The following is an 18783-nucleotide window of genomic DNA, read 5'->3' as shown; positions in this document are numbered from 1 at the left end:
TGCATTGGCAAAGAAGATACTTTACGTAAATGTGTCCCCGGCTTTTTACCCTCCCTTCAATGATTTACAGGCGGAGCTGGAGGATCAGCCTGAACACCTGCTGGGTGTGAGGACAAATATCACTTTGAGGACTGAAAAGTGCACCTTTCCTTGTGTGCAGGTTATGTCCATAAATGGTTATGAATATTAAAAAGGAGCTCAGAGGAGCTCCCTGGAGCTCTCCAATGGTTATGGTTTTTGACCTAAAATCACATATAAATGAATAAATAATGACCAAGGACAAAATACTGATTTAAATTGAACAAATGCATAAATTTCCTTTCCCCTCCTGGAGCCGCCACCTTAACGTGGTGGAGGGTTTGAGCCTGAATGATCCTGGAGCTCTGTTGTCGGGGACTCATGCCCCTGGTCGGGTCTCCCAGGGCAAACAGGTCCTCGGTTCAAAGAGCGGTTCAGAAGCTCCTTATGAGAGACCAGGCTCAGTTAGAACCATGAGGCCGTCCTCCCGTGGACCCACCACCTGCAGGAGGAACCATAGGGGCTGGTGCAATGTGATTTGGGCAGCTCCAACAACTGCCCCCACGACCCGGCAACGGACAAGTGGAAGAAAATGGATGGATGGATAAATTTCCTTTCTAACTTTTCCAGTGTACTTTTTGAACTTTTTTCAGAGACACCAGGGGGAGATAAAGACCCCCCAACAACATTAACACTTGTATTACCCCCAGAGAGAAAGGATTTATTAAGGTTAACAAGTTACTTAGTATTGCTTTTAAACGTTTAAAAAGAAAACAATTGTGTTCAAAGTGTATAAACCCACCATTTGACATTTATTGAAGTGTGAAGATTGAAAAGTGCATTAACACAAAATGTGTATGATAAAAATGCCTCCAAAGGCAAGTATTGAAAGTATTGCGATACTTGTTTAAGCATCGATACTTGTTATTGCATCGATCCAAATCCGCTCCGATATTTTGTCCCAGCCCTAATGGTAAAACTTTGTTGACATATTAGCTACTGAGATTTCTTCTTTGTGGATTTGGGATATCTTGTTCAGTTTTTGAAAATTTCCCCTTGTGTTTTTAGTGTCTAATCTTAATAAATCAGGTTAAGAATTAGATATAGAGTTCAGGAATGTGATGTCATACTTCTATCTTGTATCAATGACAGGAGAATGTGATTACTGTGCTTACCCTTCTCCAGCACATCCCAGAGTTTCTCAATGGGGTGAGGATCTGGGCTCTGTGGCGCTCCCTGAATCACTCTTTCACACCATGAGCCCGATCAAACCTGGCATTGTCATGTTGGAATATGCCCGTGCCGTATGGAATAACCTGGTCAGTCAGGATGTCCAGCTGGATCGGAACAGTTAGTGACATCCAGGTGGAGACTCCTCTTTTGTTACTTATGCTTCGAATACCGTCAGGGTTAGAATAATAGTGCTTTTGTTTTGTTCCCCAGCGCTTCCACTTCCATCCACTTCCACTCGCCCTTGTAAAAACATTTCCCCAGTGCAGTGCGCGCCTTGGACACTTCGCTGCGCTCTCCGCCTCTCTCCCCCCTCTTCCCCTCGCTGCCTCCCTCCTCACTCTCTCTCTCTCCCCCCATCTCCCTCCCTCCGCCTCTCCGACCTCTCCTCCTCGTAGCTCCATCGCGTAACAAGCATCGAAGCAAACGGCACGGAGGAAGCAGGATATCTCTCGTAAACCCGTCCGACTCTCGCCGTTTCCCCCGCGAACAAACGCTGCGCCTAAACCCGCTTTCTCATCATTATCCCCGTGTCGCTCCTTGCGTTGCGCGTGCTCCCAAGCCTTCTCCTTTATTCATCTTTATTTTTTCTGTTGTTGTTGTTGTTGGGATCAACCTTTCCGGGCGCCGACCCCACACAGCGAGCTTTTTGGATGCTTCGGAGGAGAGTTGGAGTTCGGTCCCAAACGCAAGACGAGACACCGGGGAAGGCGCGCTCTCGCCGGGGTTGATCATGGGAGGGACGTCGCCGTATCTGCCCATTGTGGTTCTTCTACTACTACTCTTCCAATGTAAGTATATACACACACACACGGGCTGCAGCCACGGGAGATTTGAATGTTTCGGGATTAAAGTTGCTCGCGCCAAAAGGGGAATTAAACTCGTAATTAAGGCGTTTTTTTTTGGCGCTGGGTTGGGTATCGTTGCGCGCAGTGGGAGAGCGTGAAAGGTGGGGATTTGTAAACAACAGCAGGTGGGAGAACTTTAAATTGGCCGCTGTGCTGATATTTGCAAAGAAGCAGCTTCACGAATTGCATTGTTTGAATAAGAAATCGAAATCATCTTCCATTTTGGACTTTATTCTTAGAGATAATTCAATTTGTGCCTGTCATTTGTTTAGGATGTGCTTTAAAGCCTTTTAGTCCTGATTTGATCACGGTCTTGGCCAGGTAGTACTTGGAAGTTGAAATAGGCTAAGTGGTTCTTGGAGGAACTCGGGATTAACACAATTTGTGCGCTCCAGATTCACGATTTTGGTCATAGATCAGGGTTACTTTAAAGGAGACGCCCGTGGTTCTCAAACTCTGGTTCTCCAGTGGCAGGGGCAGTGTGGGGGGTACTTGAGCACCTGGCAGGGGTTGCTTGGAACTGCCTCAGATTAAAAGAAGAAAGTGAAACTGAGTAGAATTTCAATATTAAGCGATGTTTTTCCGTAAAAGGTTTTTAGCTTCATTTTGAACATAACTATTAAATACTGATTAATCTACACCACTGCTCAAAAGTTTGGGGTCACTTAAATGTAGGGCTGCAACTAACCATTATTTTGGTAATCGATTAATCTACTACAGATTATCTTTATGATAAATCGATTAATCACTTTTTACCACAAAAAGCGAAAGCGACGCCACTACTTTGATGTAGCAAACTTTAAAGGGACTCTACGGAGTTTAAAAATGTTAAAATATTGTGTTTTCCAGCCATGTCCTAATGTGTAGAATGAGCTCAGACCTGTTCACCACAACTGCCTCTAAAATCCTGCACTGTCACTCAGAAAGTTGTTACTTCGGGTCTGAAGTGCCGTCATGCATGAGCTTAATATAGAAGGTGCAGTTACACATAAGACCTGAGGTGGTAGTAGTGAGTATAAAACTTGGCTGTAAATACTGTTTAAAGGGGGGGTATTATGCAAAATCGACTTTTTCAAGCTTTACATCATGTTATTCTGTCATTCCCTCATTATAAACATGCCTGAAGTGTTGCCTTGGCACATTCACGTATTTTTGAGTAATCTGTAAAAACTCTGATGGCGGCCATTTTAGGGATAGGTTTGCCTGAGTCCTCCTAGGAACGCCCCCACCTCCTGGAGACGCCTCCGAGCTTTCGTCACCAGCCGAGTAACCAACCCCTGCTCCTCAGCAGAACCCCCTCCCCACTGATGCCACAGACAGCGTGTGGAGGGGGCGTGTCGGAAAGGCTCAGAGGTTCTTAAAGAGACAGAGGCCTATTTCAAGACATTCACTACAGCCATTTTGAGAGAGACATTTTATACAAGGCAGTTATTCTAATTTACTGCATTTACAGACCAACAGAAGGTTTGCTCATCATTGTAGTGTGATATAGACTGGTGCTATGTGAATGAAAAAAGCATAATACCCCCTCTTTAAGTGGCGCTAGCCCGCTGTTAGCTTCGCCCATTAGCCTGTTAGCTTCTTCTTCGTGATTCTATTAGTGTGTATTGGTGGCTTCAACCCGGAGGCAGGAAAGTTACGGGTATGTGGGACAAAAAAGTTTGGGATCCACTTCTCTGGGGTCAACAACTTAGACAGAATTTACTCCAAATCTTGTTCTTTTGGACTCGAAATTGCTCCGGAGCCACGAGTAACTCTCTGACCCCTTTCTAAGACTCATATTTTAGAAGCGTTTTCTTTTTATCAAACAAAATCCGCAAACGTTCAGGTAAATACTGAAGAGGAAACTGCTGAAATATCATCCATCAAACTCCATCATAGTGTTAGTAAATCCATCCCCCTCCTGCCCCCTTACCCGCCTGTCGTTTTTTGCGTGGGTGGACCGTGCCCTCCCCGGGACTTGGACTGGTCCGGTCCGGTCCTGGCCCGGTTTCAGCCCGGGGGCGTGGGGCACAGACGGCAGGTTCGGCGGCGGGGGGCGGAGAGACAGCGTTTTGTTTTGTTTGTTGGCAGACGACGCGGGCGCGAAAACAAGCCACTGTCTGGAAACCGACCAAAAGGAAGTCGTGACGAGGTGAAGCCAATGAGGAGGATTCTATTTTTACTCTGCACGTTTATCATTAGCGATACTCGCAGACACTACAGGCAAAACGCTACTTTCAATTAGGGTTTGGGGCCAAATTAGTCTCTTATATAAACTTTGACCTGGAAACAAAATAAACCCTAATGTTCACAGTCGCTTGTTTAATCAATGCACAATGACAACATTTTTTCAGAGTTTCCATAAAGCAGATTCTTAAAGGAACAGGCCCACATTTTTTCATACTGAGATATGTTCTTACCTGAGCTTTGACGAGTTGATGTGTACCTGTCTGGTCTTTGTGTGTGCCCTCAGTCAAACAAAAACGATGAAAGATGTTGTTAGCATTTAGCCTCTCCCAATGTATTCCTATGGCTCCAAACGAGGCTGAAGTTAGAAGCTACCAAACTCGTCCATGGACACAAAGACCAGACAGGTACGCATCAACTCGTCTAAGCTCAGGTAAGAACATATCTCAGTCTGGAAAAACGGTGGCCTGCTCCTTTAAGTGTTAGATCCAGACACTCTGTGATTTCAACTTTTGTCCCTGGGCAAGGTGTAGAACATTTCAGTCACGTGGCTGTCCCCCAGAGGTACTCTGACTGTCGGGGAAACTCCTCCAGAAGAGGGTGCTCTCCACACAGTATTTTTGAAAGTAGATTGTGTATTGATCTGGGGCAATTTAAGCAGGAATATGTTGTTTGACTAAAATCTAAAAGTAACTCACTTCCCTCATCATTGTAGCAGTTTATGCATTAAATGTATCAAATGTACCGATCTCCACCTAGGTCTAGACTTATATTCAATATTTTGAAGGTTTTTTCAGTGGGATTTTTTCACATCTATTTCCTAACCTGATTTATTGAGCTTTCAATTTCACAAAACAAGGCGAAAGCTAAACATAAACAAGATATGGGGAATTTTGGGGCATTTTTAGGCATAAAAGGCTTTATTTCAATACATTTTTTCTCATATGTATGTCAGTAATTTACAGCAATAGTTTCAAATGGATGTTTCTACATTTAAAAAGTTTCCCTTATCTCCTGCAGCGTCTCTTTAGGTTGTGTAATCCTTTAATGATTAGCTGATTGTTTCCTTGTTGTGAATCAAAATGAGCCTTTCAGTGTCGTGTAAAAGCATGTTGTGTGGCATCATGCTGTACGTCTGTATCTTCAGCCTTTTTATCGATGGTGAACCAGCAGCAAGTTGTTGTTGTTTTTTACATTATGTGACAATATAATGAAGCGAAGCGAAAAACGGCACTCGTTAGCATGTAGCATGAAGCTAACGTAGCTTCTCCTGGTTAGCATTGTCTGTTTTTTAAGTATCCATAGGCTGTTGAACCACTTTCTATCCTCTCCATGTCTCTGTATCTTTATTTAGTACAAAAATATATTCATAATTCTGCATTTGTTAAAGTAATAGTGGGGAAATGAGCAAAAGGAGCAAAAACCTTTAAAAGAAAGACTGAAAGATGAGCTGTTAAACTAATACTAACATCCTCATGCAGTTCAGGACATGTTTGTAGAGCGCTCTGAACTACAGGATGCTTTTTTGTGCAGAAAATCCAATATTCACAATTATAGATCTGCGGAGGATTTGCTCTGCGGAGTCGATAGTTTAGTGGGACAGATGTTGGGCAGAACATGGACATGTGCGCCTTTGAAAACGCCAGCTATGAAGGAAATGTCTGGGGCGGGACCATCTGACCGAGGCTTCAACTTGACACTTTTACACACTGTCCTATATGCAGGGTTTCCAGGGCATTAAACTCCACTATTTTTAATAAGTTAGTCAAAAATACAGGAGTTATGGCTTAAAACACACTAATTGTAGTAATACCAGTAATACCAGTAATAATACCAGGAGTAGTTCGAAATCCACGCAGTGATCTTCACTTTACTGTGCGGATGCCAAACTACTCCTGGTATTATTACACCTTACAATATAGTCCCCCTTTTATCCGCTTAGAAAATCCACATTGTTTAATTTTGTGTAATTATACTTTGTAGTGGAACACTTCACGTAACCATATTTAAATAGGGAAAACGTGGAAGAGCTTGGTAGCTTCTATCTTGACCTGTTTTGGAGCTATAGAGGAGAGAGGGAGAGGCTAAATGCTAACGCCGTCTGCGCTGTGTTTACGTGAATGAAGGCACGGGGGAAGATCAGACAGGTCCTAAAGAACTCGTCAAAGCTAAGATAAGAACATATCTCAGTATGTAAAAACGGTGGCCTATTCCTTTAAACAGTTATGGTTCTCATCCAGATCCATTCTTTGATTACTAGCTGAGACCCGGCCTTCGGCCGGGCCTCGCTAGTCTCCACATTTGATATTCAGAGATTATGAGTTATTACAAAGAAATGTCCAGTATAGTCCCTATAACCCGTCACTCAGTACAGCTGTAGACCCGCAGTAAGCAGACCAGTGGTTCCCAACCCATTCCTAAAACTATGGCCACTCCAAATGTTTAAAATAACAAATGCTAAAAATAATTTCAAACAAACTGCAATTGGAGTGTTTGCACCCGTACTCCTTTCTTATAAACTACATCGACAATATGTCGCAAAACTCAGGGAATAGAAATCAAGAAACAGTGGAATATTTATGGAGAAATATTAGCGGTTCAGCTCTAACGGTTCGGTTCACGGTGCAGGACCCGTGGTTTGGAGCAATCTAAAAAATCAGAAGTTGTTTGTTATTAGACAGTATTTATATCCTTATAATACAATTGGCAATGCTGTCAAAGCCGATTTATAGAATGTAAAGAAGAAATAGAGAAGAAAGGGTACAGCAGCAAAGTAAAAAAAAACATAAATAAAAAAAAAACGCTGCAGTGCAGGCCATGCGCGCGTTAAGTGGTTTCACTTTCGCTTTCCGCACACGGAGGCTGAAGCTCTCGGAGCAGCGCGTTTCATTTGAAGCTCGTGTTTCTGCATGTACTTTTTTTCGGAGACAAAACTTTGGAGACGGAATATGACCAGGATTGGATCTTACGCATTTGTCTGAGCTTCTGACATGACAGCACTGGATCTATAATGAACCACAGCCACGGTCACTGCAGGAGAGACTTAAACAAAGACGCGCAGGTGTGTTTTGGAGGATGTAACTCTACCTGTGCGGAGCGTCTACAGCTGCAGTTTAGGGTGAGTGACGATGACACACATCGCCCTGTTAGGATGCGCGCACACGCACGGCAGTCAGATCTCGTGCACTCGCGTTGTTGTGACGGCGGGTTGTCCTCGGACAGCAGCACCGCGGTCCATATGGACCCGTGACCAATGCCCGCGTCCGGTGGGACGGTGACGTGGGGCCGCCCGCGGATTTTTGGGAAATGAACATGGCAAGTCTTATATAGCGCTTTTCCAGACGCTCGTCGGTGTACAATTTGTTGCAGTATTAATTCAGTCCACTGCGCAAATCAGCCCCTACCACCAACCACGCACACACTCACTACTGTCGCCAGGTTCCCAAACGGTCTCCCATCCCAGTCCTAACCAGGCCCGTCCCTGCTTAGCTTCAAAGTCGGTATGGGAAATAAACATGGCGGCGCCCAGGCGGCGGCCATTGAGTTAGCGTTTTCTATAATAGATTCACTGCAAAAACAGGATTTTCTGTGTCGAGCTGGTCACTGAGAGCATGTTTTGTGTTGATGGCAACAGCATAGTCCAAAATGTTACGCAGTGTGCCTTTAAGTAAAGTTGAGGCTTCTTCTTTCTCTTTCGGTCATGAAAGACACTATTACCCAGACTGCAGTGGTCTATGTGAGACCCAGGCTCCTCCCAGCAGGAGGGAACCCAAACTGACAAACTTTCCTATCCAAGTTTCTTACAGTGTCGCTCAACTTGCAGGTGTTTGTTCTGCTGCTGCTGAGTCCATGGGTGTAGACGACCCATTAGCCCAGGGGTAGGCAAGTTTTCTTTATTGTAAATAGACCGAGGGACGAAGCCGCTGATTATTAGCCCAAAGTAAAGCACAACACTGGAAACATGACCATCTTAAAGGGGAGAAATGACTGAAAATTGCTTTAATTAAAGTTCTTCTATGTTGAATCCGAGTCTAGTTTGAACTAATCCAAGATACAAATGTTCGCGCCAATGGAACAAGAATAAAAGTTGAAATCAGACATATAATTGTTTTTCACTTGAAAGGACACAAAATGATCTGAAACCTCTTAACTCCCGCCTGAACCGAGAGCATTTTCTCCAGTTCAGCTTTACCCAAATCCTGTAGGCCAGTGTAACACTAGCTAAGATCTACAAAACTAAATTGATCTTTTCCTCACATTATCAGATTTTTTTTCCTCACTTTTTTTGTTGGGCAGTCATCTCAGTTTTGTCAAATTTTCGAGACTTTTTTGTCACTTTTTTGTCAATTTTTTCTAAATTTTTCGTCAAATTTTTCTAACCTTTTTGTTAATTTTTTGTCACTTTTTCGTCACTTTTTCGTCACTTTTTTCTCACTTTTTTCACATTTTCATCCTTGTTTTCGTCTCAGATTTGTTGCTATTTTCACAACTTTTTTCCAGAAGCTTTTAGATTGGGGTAAAGCTGGAGAAAAAGTGCTCGGTTCAGGTGGGAGTTAAGGGGTTAAGAGAATAACTACCACTAAAGGTTTTATCTCATCTAAGACCAGACCAAATCTACTCAAACCTTAGATTTAATCTGTTCATTCATGTAGATTTATGTCATTTCTTCCTTAAAACGAGAATGCACTTCTTTCAAATGCCAGCGTTGTACATCATATATGAGCTCATTGGGTGTTTGGACAGTATTTATACCTTTTTTTTCCCATTTAACTCTAATAATGTTGAAAGTTCTCTCTGATTTGTGTAATAACGTTTCTCAAAATCATCTTGAGGGCCAGAGGTTCTGTGCTGGAGGGCCGGATTTGGCCCCCGGGCCTGAGGTTACCTACCCCTGCATTAGCCTAATGGGTCGTCTACACCCACTGACTCAAAACAAAACGTCCTCAACTTTCCTTAAACCCAGTCCAGCTGATGATGATAGTTTGTAAGTAAGTAAAGTTTATTTTTTCCAACCTCAGCACTCGTCCTCCCCGGTTCCCCCCTCCTTCGCCGCCCCCTCCGGAGGTGCACAGGCGTCCCGGGACAGCTGCCTCTCTCCGGGGCAGTCCTGCACAGGGAGCCCTTTGTCCGAGCTCGACACACGCGCCGCGCTGTTGCTGCGACTCCTGTAACGTTATCTGTATCTCTCACACACTGTGGTTTTTCTATGGAGAGTTTAACCTTGACTCCGAACGCAACGATACCATGTTTTTACGCAGACGCGACATGTTCAGGGTCACTGGGTCATTCGTATGTTTACCTACTTTTTCACTGACCTTTTTATTGTCAATTATCCTGGAATATCCACGTTTTACTTTTCACTCAGCTGCTACAGAAATCGAAAAAGTATTGAAAGCAGGTACCAAAAAATATATATATAGTATAATGTTGCTGTTGGTCTAGGGACAGCATTACTTTGAGTACTTCATTATTTTCCACAGCAAGTACTTTCACTTGACCTCTTCACCCCCACCTTACAATCTATAGGCCAGAGTAACCCCTCATTTGAAAGCTAAGACCTACAAAACTCATTTTACTATACTATTTCATCGAATTTTTGTCATGTTTTTGTCACTTTTTTAAGCACATTTTTGTCACTTTTTCATCACTTTTTTTAATCACTTTTTCATTGCTTTTTTGTCATGTTTTTGGCACTTTTTTATATTTTTTCTTCGCATTTTTATCATGTTTTTGTCACTTTTATTTATTTTTTTCTTCACATTTTTATCATATTTTTGTCACTTTTTTATATATTTTTCTTCGCATTTTTATCATGTTTGTCACTTTTTTTAAGACTTTTTCATCACATTTTTGTCACTTTTTTTTATCACTTTTTCATTGCTTTTTTGTCATGTTTTTGTCACTTTTTATCACTTCAATGTTATGTTTTTGTCAGTTTTTTAAATCACTTTTTCATCCTTTTTTGGCCTCGTTTTTTGCAGCTATTTTGACACTTTTTTTCAATTCCGGTAAAGCCAAACTGGAGAAAATATGCTCGGTTCAGGTGGGAGTGAGGAGGTTAAAGGGATATTTCAGGGCCTCATTTCCTAGTTATCCAGAGTTTTGTTGATTTCTGGAGTGATATATATATATTTTTAATTCATGCAGTCTTTATATTTGAAGAGTTTAGTGATGCTAGGCTAGTGCTAGGCTAGTGCATGTCTATGGTAACTAGTAGCCTGCATTAAAAACCTCTTCAAAATCATGGGCTCATCCTCCAAACGTTGCCATATCTGATTTGTCGAAAGCTCCTTTGTGAATTCCACGTGTAGTAATGCGGCCACAGGTAAACAAACTACTGTAGATCCGGTCACCGAGCAGATCACTCCGCCGCTGCGTAGTTACAACCAGGAAGCTGCTCAAATATAAGTTATTTTAAATGCAAAATGGTTATTACTCAGTCGACACAGACATTTATATGGTTAGTCTGTTGTTATAAGTGATTTGCCTCAGGGTCAGACTGTTTTTAATGCAGGCTACTAGTTACCATAGACTTGCACTAGCCTAGCATTAGCCTAGCATCACTGAACTCTTCAAATATAAGGACTGCATGGATTAAAGCATATATACAGTATATCAACAACACTCTGGATAACTAGGAACTGAGGCCCCATGTAAAAAATCCTGAAATATCCCTTTAACCTCTTAACTCCCACCTGAACAGATCCTATTTTCTCCAGTTTGGCTTTACCCTAATCAAAAAGCTTCTCGGGGAAAAAAGCACCAAAATAGCCACAAAAAATGAGAAGAAAAGAAGGATGTAAACGCGACAAAAATGTGACAAAAATTCAACAAAAATTCAACAAAAAAGTGACAAAATTCAACAAAAATTCAACAAAAAAGTGACAAAATTCAACAAAAATTCAACAAATACTCAACAAAAATGTGACAAAAATTCAATAAAAATGTGACAAAAATTCAACAAAAATTCAACAAAAACTCAACAAAAATGTGACAAAAATTCAACAAAAATTCAACAAAAATTCAACAAAAATGTGACAAAAATTCAACAAAAATTCAACAAAAATTCAACAAAAATTCAACAAAAATTCAACAAAAAATGACAAAAATTCAACAAAAATGTGACAAAAATGAAAAAAAAAGAAAGAAAAAAAAACATACAAAAGGTGACACAACACAGCAACAATGCGAGGAAAAAGATCCGTTTTGTGGGTCTTAGCTTTCAAATGAGGTGTTACACAGCTCAAAGAGGACAGAATGCATTTGGTTTAGGCGGGTGGTAAGAGGTTAAAGGCTCGTACCTGCAGCACTGAACTGTGTTGTGCCGACAGTGATCACATGACACTGTCGACCAATCAGGACATGCAGGTGCTTTTGCTGATCTGGGGTCAGTATTTCTCACCCAAAGAGAGAAGTGAAGCTGGGTGTAGCTCTATAATCACGCTAAATCCATCCTTTATAGAATCATCGAAGACTGAAAGAAATGTGTGGCTTAAGCAATAATATAATAATAAAATACTGTTCCTGTATTTGAGGAAATCCTTCTCGACCGCCGACGCTCTTCCTCCGAACACCCTTATCTTTTCCATTAAACATTCACATTGGAAAGCGTTTGCGATCTCCCCGCGGCCCGGGCCTCTGCGCTCGCCGCTCGTTTTCCTGTTAATTTGAATAAGTGCTTTAATTGCCCCCTCCCCTCCCTCTCCGTCGGCCTGACCTCGACTCGAACCGGGAACGCCATTAAAGAAAGTGAGGCCGCCATGCCAAGAAACGCTCCAGACCGCGCTCGCTGCTGCTTTAAATAGACTCCGGGTGATTCGAGCTCCTTCTGTAGAACTTCGCGCTCTTTGCTAATCGTGGAAACCGACGATAAACCGACGGAGATGAAAAGCCTCCATCCTTTTCCCCCACACGTGTGCTGGGATTGTTCTAGCTCCATGTGTGCATTCAGCTATTTGCAGATCTGGGTTCACCGTGTTCATAACTCGTCTATAAATGTGATACAAATGAGTCATTTCGTGCAGACAGTAATTAAGTTTGACTCATCGGGCTTCTGTAGAAATGTGGAAAGCCTTTACAGAGCGGCTTCGAAAAGGGATGGGAGCGCTTTTTATTTCATGTAGTGCGTGTTTACCCAGGAAGGGCCTTAAACTGGCATTCAGGCGACATTTCTTTCCTATGTAAATCTTGTTCTTGAATCGTTTCCTGGAGTTTGCAAATGGTGTCCATGTGTGGATGGCGCAGGTTGGCAGATAGTTCCACACTCCAGTCAGTGCCGGCATCAACATTTCAATAGGAAGTGGAGTCAACCAATCAGTGAAGGGCAGGCTTGTGTTAGAGGCTCTGTACTGCTTGCAGTGTAGCTACAGATTACTTTTATGGGGGGGTGAAATGCAAAATTGACCTTTTTCAAGCTTTCCATCATGTTATTATGTCACTCCCTCATTAAAAACATGCCTGAAGTGTTGCCTTGGCACATTCACGTATTTTTCAGTAATCTGTAAAAACTCTGATGGCGGCCATTTTAGGGATAGGTTTGCCTGAGTCCTCCTAGGAACGCCCCCACCTCCTGGAGACGCCTCCGAGCTTTCGTCACCAGCCGAGTAACCAACCACTGCTCCTCAGCAGAACCCCCTCCCCACTGATGCCACAGACAGCGTGTGGAGGTGTGAAGGTTTGGTCATCATTGTAGTGTGCTATAGACTGGTGCTGTGTGACTGAAAAAAACAGAATACCCCCTCTTTAAAACTTGCATTGTTGATGTGCATTTTAAAGGAACAGGCCACTTTTTTTCCATACTGATATGTTCTTACCTGAGCTTAGACGAGTTGATGGGTACCTGTCTGGTCTTTGCGCCCGTGGAAGAGCGTGGTAGCTTCCAACTTCACCCTTGTTTGGAGCTATACATGCATTTCCAATGACATCATGCATAGTTCCGGCGGCCATTTTGAATACCGAAGCGTTATGCAGGACTACAACATGTAACCATATCTCTACTAGGATGAAAATGAAAGACACTGATTGACAGCAGCATTTTTGTGTACTCGTAATCCTTGGCCATGAAGATAACAGTAAGTCTGAGTCAGTGTTTAAGCTGCTCAAGACGTTAGCATGCTACCAGTTAGCAACACATGTGTCACATCTATGAACACTGAGGAATTACTACAGTAACCGCTCAGCTCTGACCCCATCACATGTTGCATCCAAGGTTTGGAGTTTGGTTCCGGTCTTTCTCAGAGCTGAGCTGTAGAAGCTAAATGCTAACCGGTAGTATGCTAGCATCTTAAACACTGACTCACTGGTTTCTTCACATAAACGTGCATCTCTTTTTTACTGTTATCTTCTTGAGCAATGATTACGAGGACATAAAAATGCCACTGTCAATCAGTGTCTTTCTTTTATATCCTGAGTAGAGATGTTGTTACATGTTGTAGTACTAATGTTGTCGTAGCTAAGACTTTCAAAACTGAATTTTTTTTAGGCATTTGTCATGTTTTTGTAGTTTATTGTTGTTTGAACATCACTTTCATTTTTATATTCTTTTTTGTTTTGCGTTTTCGTCACCTTTTGATGCTCTTTTGTGGCATTTTAGTTGCTTTCCCAGTGTGTTATTGTTTCTTTTCTGGCCCGTTTTTTCCACTTTTTTGTCACTTTTTCATCCTCGTTTTTGTCGCCATTTTGACACTTTTATAAGAAACTTTTAGATTTGGGCAAAGCCGACTCAGGTGAGGGTTAAGAGGTTTAGGAAAATGACAGAATAGTAACTCACACAGTAACTTTAATCTGATTACTAGTCTGGAAAAAGCACTGCGTTAGATTCCTCGTCCTGGGTTTGTCCCTGTTTCAGAGCGTGGTGTCCTGCACTGGTCCGCTAGTTCCAGTTTATTACGCTCAACTTCGGAATCGAGTCCCACAATCAAATACCAACAACTCCTTCTGCCCAAATGCATTCAAATACAAACACGGCCCTCCCGCCTCTCGCAGCTAAATAAACCATTCTTGTCGTTTTCCTCTATTTAAAATGCACATCTTTCATCTGGCGGCTCCGTCTCCAGTGCATTTCGCGTTGTTTGCTAAGTCTGTCTGGGAGATTTCATCAAAGCTGTGCGCCACATGCGAGTCGTGATGCTTCTTCTTCTTCTTCTTCTTCTCCTTCTCCTTTTTAGCCACAGACCACTAGAGGATACAGAGCCAGGGAGAAAATTATGGAAATATGCTCCGCTGCTTAGCATTCCGGATGGTTTCACTTCTTAAAAAACTTCAAAAAACTCAAGCACGGCTGCCAGTCCTGGAGATGTTTGTCCAAAAGCGATTGGCGCGGCGCTCGTCTGGCATTGTAGGAGTCCATATCTAATTTAAAAGCTGTTCGGGGGACGAAGCTAAGCTGATACGAGCGATTTCGGGGAGTTGTTTATTAAGATGGAGCCAGTCTCTGAGGCCAGAGCTGGGAAAGCGTCTGAAGTTTGACACGTGTTTGTAGAGGTGGAGGCTTCAAGGCTGGCAGGTTTTAGACACGATGAGTCATTTTCTCCAGATCGGTTTTACCCAAATCTAAAAGCTTCTGACAAGTCTCCTGAGCTTTCATATGAAGGAAACTCCTGCTCATTAATATTTCATAATCCATGGAGACTCAAATGACAAAAAAGTGCCAAAAAATGACAAAAATGTGATCAAAAAGTGACCAAAAAAGGACGAAAAGTGACAAAAAATGACCAAAGAACTGACATTGAAGTCACACAAAAATTACAAAAAAGTGACAAAAAATTATAGAAAAATGATTTAAAAAAATTACAAAAAGTAACAAATAATTACGAAAAATTGACAAAAAAGTCACATAAAACTGACCAAAAATGACCAAAAAAATCACATTAAAGTCACAAAAACATTACAAAAAAAGTGACAAAAAATTATTAAAAAATGACAAAAAAGAAAAAAAAGAAAATTACAAAAAAGTAAGAAATAATTACGAAAAAATGACAAAAAAGTCACATAAAAGTGACAAAAAAAGACCCAAAAAAATGACATTAAAGTCACAAAAAAATTACAAAAAAGTGACAAAAAATGATAGAAAAATGACAAAAAATGTAAAAAAAAAAAGAAAATGACAAAAAAGTCACATAAAAGTGTCAAAAAATGACAGAAAAGTAACAAATAATAAAAATAAAAAATGCAATGAAGCAAAATGTTGCAAGCCTGATCAAAACTTTGCTTTTGACGTGTGTTGTTTTTTATGTCGTAATTTGGCAAATTTTTGGTCCTATTTTTGTTTTGTTTTTTGTCGTGTTGTCATTGCTTTTTTTGTCACTATCTTGTCGCTTTTTTGTCACGTTTTTGTTTACAGCGTCTAGTGCAATATGCAACATTTGAAATCGAAGACTGTCTGAAAATCTGTTCATCAAGTTTCCTTATACATGTGAAATCACCATTCCTCATTTGAAAGCTAAGAACTTCCAGAATTCAGTGCCAGTGGAGCCTGACCTGATTTAGGAAAAGGCGCTTTGTGTTCACTTCCAAACTGGTTTTAGCCACAGGATCTGGCAACCCTTCTGCGAAACGTCATCTAGAAGGAAATGAAGTATATTCTAGATTGTTTTAAGTGTGAGAAAACTCGCCTCATTGACGGATTTCTCATAAACGTTGTTATTTATTTACACATTTTTATCTGTCGTCAGCAGATCGGTGACATTTCTCCTCCACATTTGCATTTCGCCCGCACGACAAATGCCCGGCGACGGACGGCGCTCTCAGACCGAGTGTCATTGAAGAAAAAAAAAAGCGGGGAGAACAAAAACAATAGCAGATGAGGCATTCGGGGACGCTCGGTAAATGTCAGTTCTGCGGGCTATTAAAAGCATCGCGAATGTCACGTCTTGAATAACGCCGGCGCTTTTTCTCCAGAATACATGTTAAAAAGGAGAGCGGGAGGAGAGCGCAGCCGAGCGGAGCATCCGAAGGTGAAAGGAGGAGAAGAATTACAGATAAATGCTATTAGCTAAAGCCGGTTTTCAAGGCGAGGGTCGGGGCCAGACAGGGGTCATCTGGAGGTCGGATATTGTTTGTTTAAATATGAATATGGGGGAAAGCTTTAGGGGCGTTTATAACATGGAGAACAGACTTTCAGAGGGGATTTTGGTTTCCTTGTTTAGTTTTGAAATAAGCTGTTTATTTACTTCTTTACACCTGAGCGGAGCACATAACTCCAGACTGTGCCCGAATCGAAAAGCTTCTGGTAAAAAGTGTCTAAATAGCAACAAAAATGAGACAAAAACAAGGATGAAAATGTCACAAAACAACAACAATAAAGCCACGAAGGAGCAACAGAAAAGTGACAATAATGAGATAAAAAGTGATGAAAAAATGAAAAAAAAATGAAGAAAAATGAAGAAAAATGAAGAAAAAAACAACAAAAAAGCGACAACAAAAGTTAAGAAAAAATGATAAAAAGTGACGAAAAAATTGAATAAAAAATGTCAACAAAAATTATTTTAAAAAAGACAAAAAAGTGACAAAAAAATTACAGAAAAAACAACCAAAAATTATGAAAAAATGACAAAAAAGTGACGAAAACATAAAAGAAAAAAGTAAAAAAAAAAATGACAAAAATGTGGCAAAAAATTTGACAAAAATGTAAAAGAAACAAAATGTTTAAAAAGTGACAATGTGGCAACAATGTGAGGAAAAAGATCAACTTCGATTAGTTTTGTAGGTCTTAGCTTTCAAATGAAGCATTACTCTGGCCTTTAAGCTGTAACCTTTTAGATTTGGGGAAAGCTGAACTGGAGAAAATGCACTTAAGGCAGGGGTAAGATAAAAAATGCTGCTTTGTTTTTTTGAAATTTAAAACTATTAACCATGCTAGGAATGAGATATAATGTGTAAACCTGAGTCAGATGAAGACGTCAGTGCGATATGTTGTGTTTTAGGTGAAATCCTTCTCTCCATGAGCCGTACCCAGTGACCACACCCGTGTTTTATTGTCTCTAAAAGCAGTGACTCCGTTCCTCTCATTTAGAAACGTCAGAAAACCGTTTCCTGTTTGTCTGCGGCGTCCGGCGCTGCCTCATTGTTCCACAAAGCACTTCCTGTCCGGGACACGGGAGAAGAAGAATGGAGGGAAACAGGAAGTGGGGCTGACAGAGGCCGAAAGGAAGGCGGCCATATTGGATTTCTCCAAAGTGTAGGGACATAATAGTGGATATATATTCCTGTATTTGTGACCTCCACCTGAACCGACCACATTTTCTCCAGTTCGGCTTTACCCAAATCTAAAGTTTTTTGCTTCACTTTTGCAATAATATCTTTTCTTTAGTCGCACCTACAGACTCCAAACGTTACAGACTTTGACTTAACAATATTGTGGAAGTTTTAACTGAAGGATTTATTAATTGAGCTTTGAACCCTGAAAAAACAAGACAAATTTCTAATTTTTGGAGAATTTTCACTTTTGTCAAAAAACTAAACAAGAACCAAAATCCACTCAGGAAAATCTTTACTATCAACGACATAAAACCAGATATTTAAATCTGGTTCTCTCCATTATTTAGATTTCAATACTGAGGATAAAGGCAATTTTGTCTATTTTTGTAACTTGAAATACATTTTCTTCTCATATTTATATCAGTAATCTTCATCTCCTCCTCCTCCTCCTTCTTCTTCTTCTTCTCCTCCTTTTTCTTCTCCTTCCTATCCTCCTTCTTCTCCTCCTTATCCTTCTCATCCTTCTTCTCCTCCTCCTTCTTCTTCTTCTCCTCCTTCTCCTTCTCCTTCTCATCCTCCTTCTTCTTCTTGTCCTCCTTCTCCTCCTCCTTCTTCTTCTTGTCCTTCTTCTTCTTCTTCTCCTTCTTCTCATCCTCCTTCTCCTTGTCCTTCTTCTCCTCCTCCTTCTTCTTCTTGTCCTTCTCCTCATCCTTCTTCTCCTTGTCCTTCTTCTTCTCCTCCTCCTTCTTCTCCTCATCCTTCTTCTCCTTTTTCTTCTTCTTCTTCTCCTCCTCCTTCTCCTCCTTTATTATTGTTAGATTTCTATATAGACAGTTTTGTCAGTGTTGATGCATGAAATGTCTCATTTTTATAGGAAAACAAACCGTGACAGAAAACTTGCAATACATTTTCTTCTCATATTTATATCAGTGATGTTCAGCAGAAGTTCCACCTTGATATCTGTAAATGTAAACATTTTCCCCATTCACCTGCAGCCCTGGCCTTAAACTCCTCCTCCTCCTCGTGCTCCTCTTTGTGCCCCAGTGCTCCTCGTCAGTCGCCGTGACGTTAAAGCGTTTGGCAGAGTCGTCGGCTTGGCTTCCTCTCTCGCTCGGAGACAAACGCTGGTGGAGGTAGAGCGGCGTGACAGCGGCGGCGCCCGCTCAAACCGCGCCTGTCCGCCGAGATTTCCCCCGCGCTCAATCCACCGCGCTGGGTTATTCATGCACCCGCGGGTCCCCCCCCCCACACACACCGCGGGTCCCCCCCCACCACCACCACTGACAAACCGGGCGCCAAACCACTTTGTCCACAGCCACTT

General features: G+C 41.6%; 1 protein-coding gene across 2 annotated transcripts in view; it reads left to right on the top strand.

The window, feature by feature from the left end:
- Positions 1-1466: 1466 nt before the first annotated feature.
- Positions 1467-18783, top strand: part of jam2a (junctional adhesion molecule 2a) — a 56272-nt gene continuing 38955 nt past the window's right edge. The window contains exon 1 of one of the 2 annotated variants that reach the window (XM_079582076.1): positions 1467-2039. In XM_079582076.1, the coding sequence (XP_079438202.1) occupies positions 1982-2039 (58 nt within the window). In that variant the 5' untranslated portion in view covers positions 1467-1981. The remainder of the gene's footprint in view (positions 2040-18783) is intronic. The other variant, XM_079582077.1, reaches the window with a different exon arrangement.

The sequence above is a fragment of the Gobius niger genome (genome assembly GCF_951799975.1).
Source record: "Gobius niger genome assembly, chromosome: 23".
Taxonomy (NCBI): Eukaryota; Metazoa; Chordata; class Actinopteri; order Gobiiformes; family Gobiidae; genus Gobius; species Gobius niger.
This window is presented reverse-complemented; position numbering and strand designations above follow the sequence as displayed.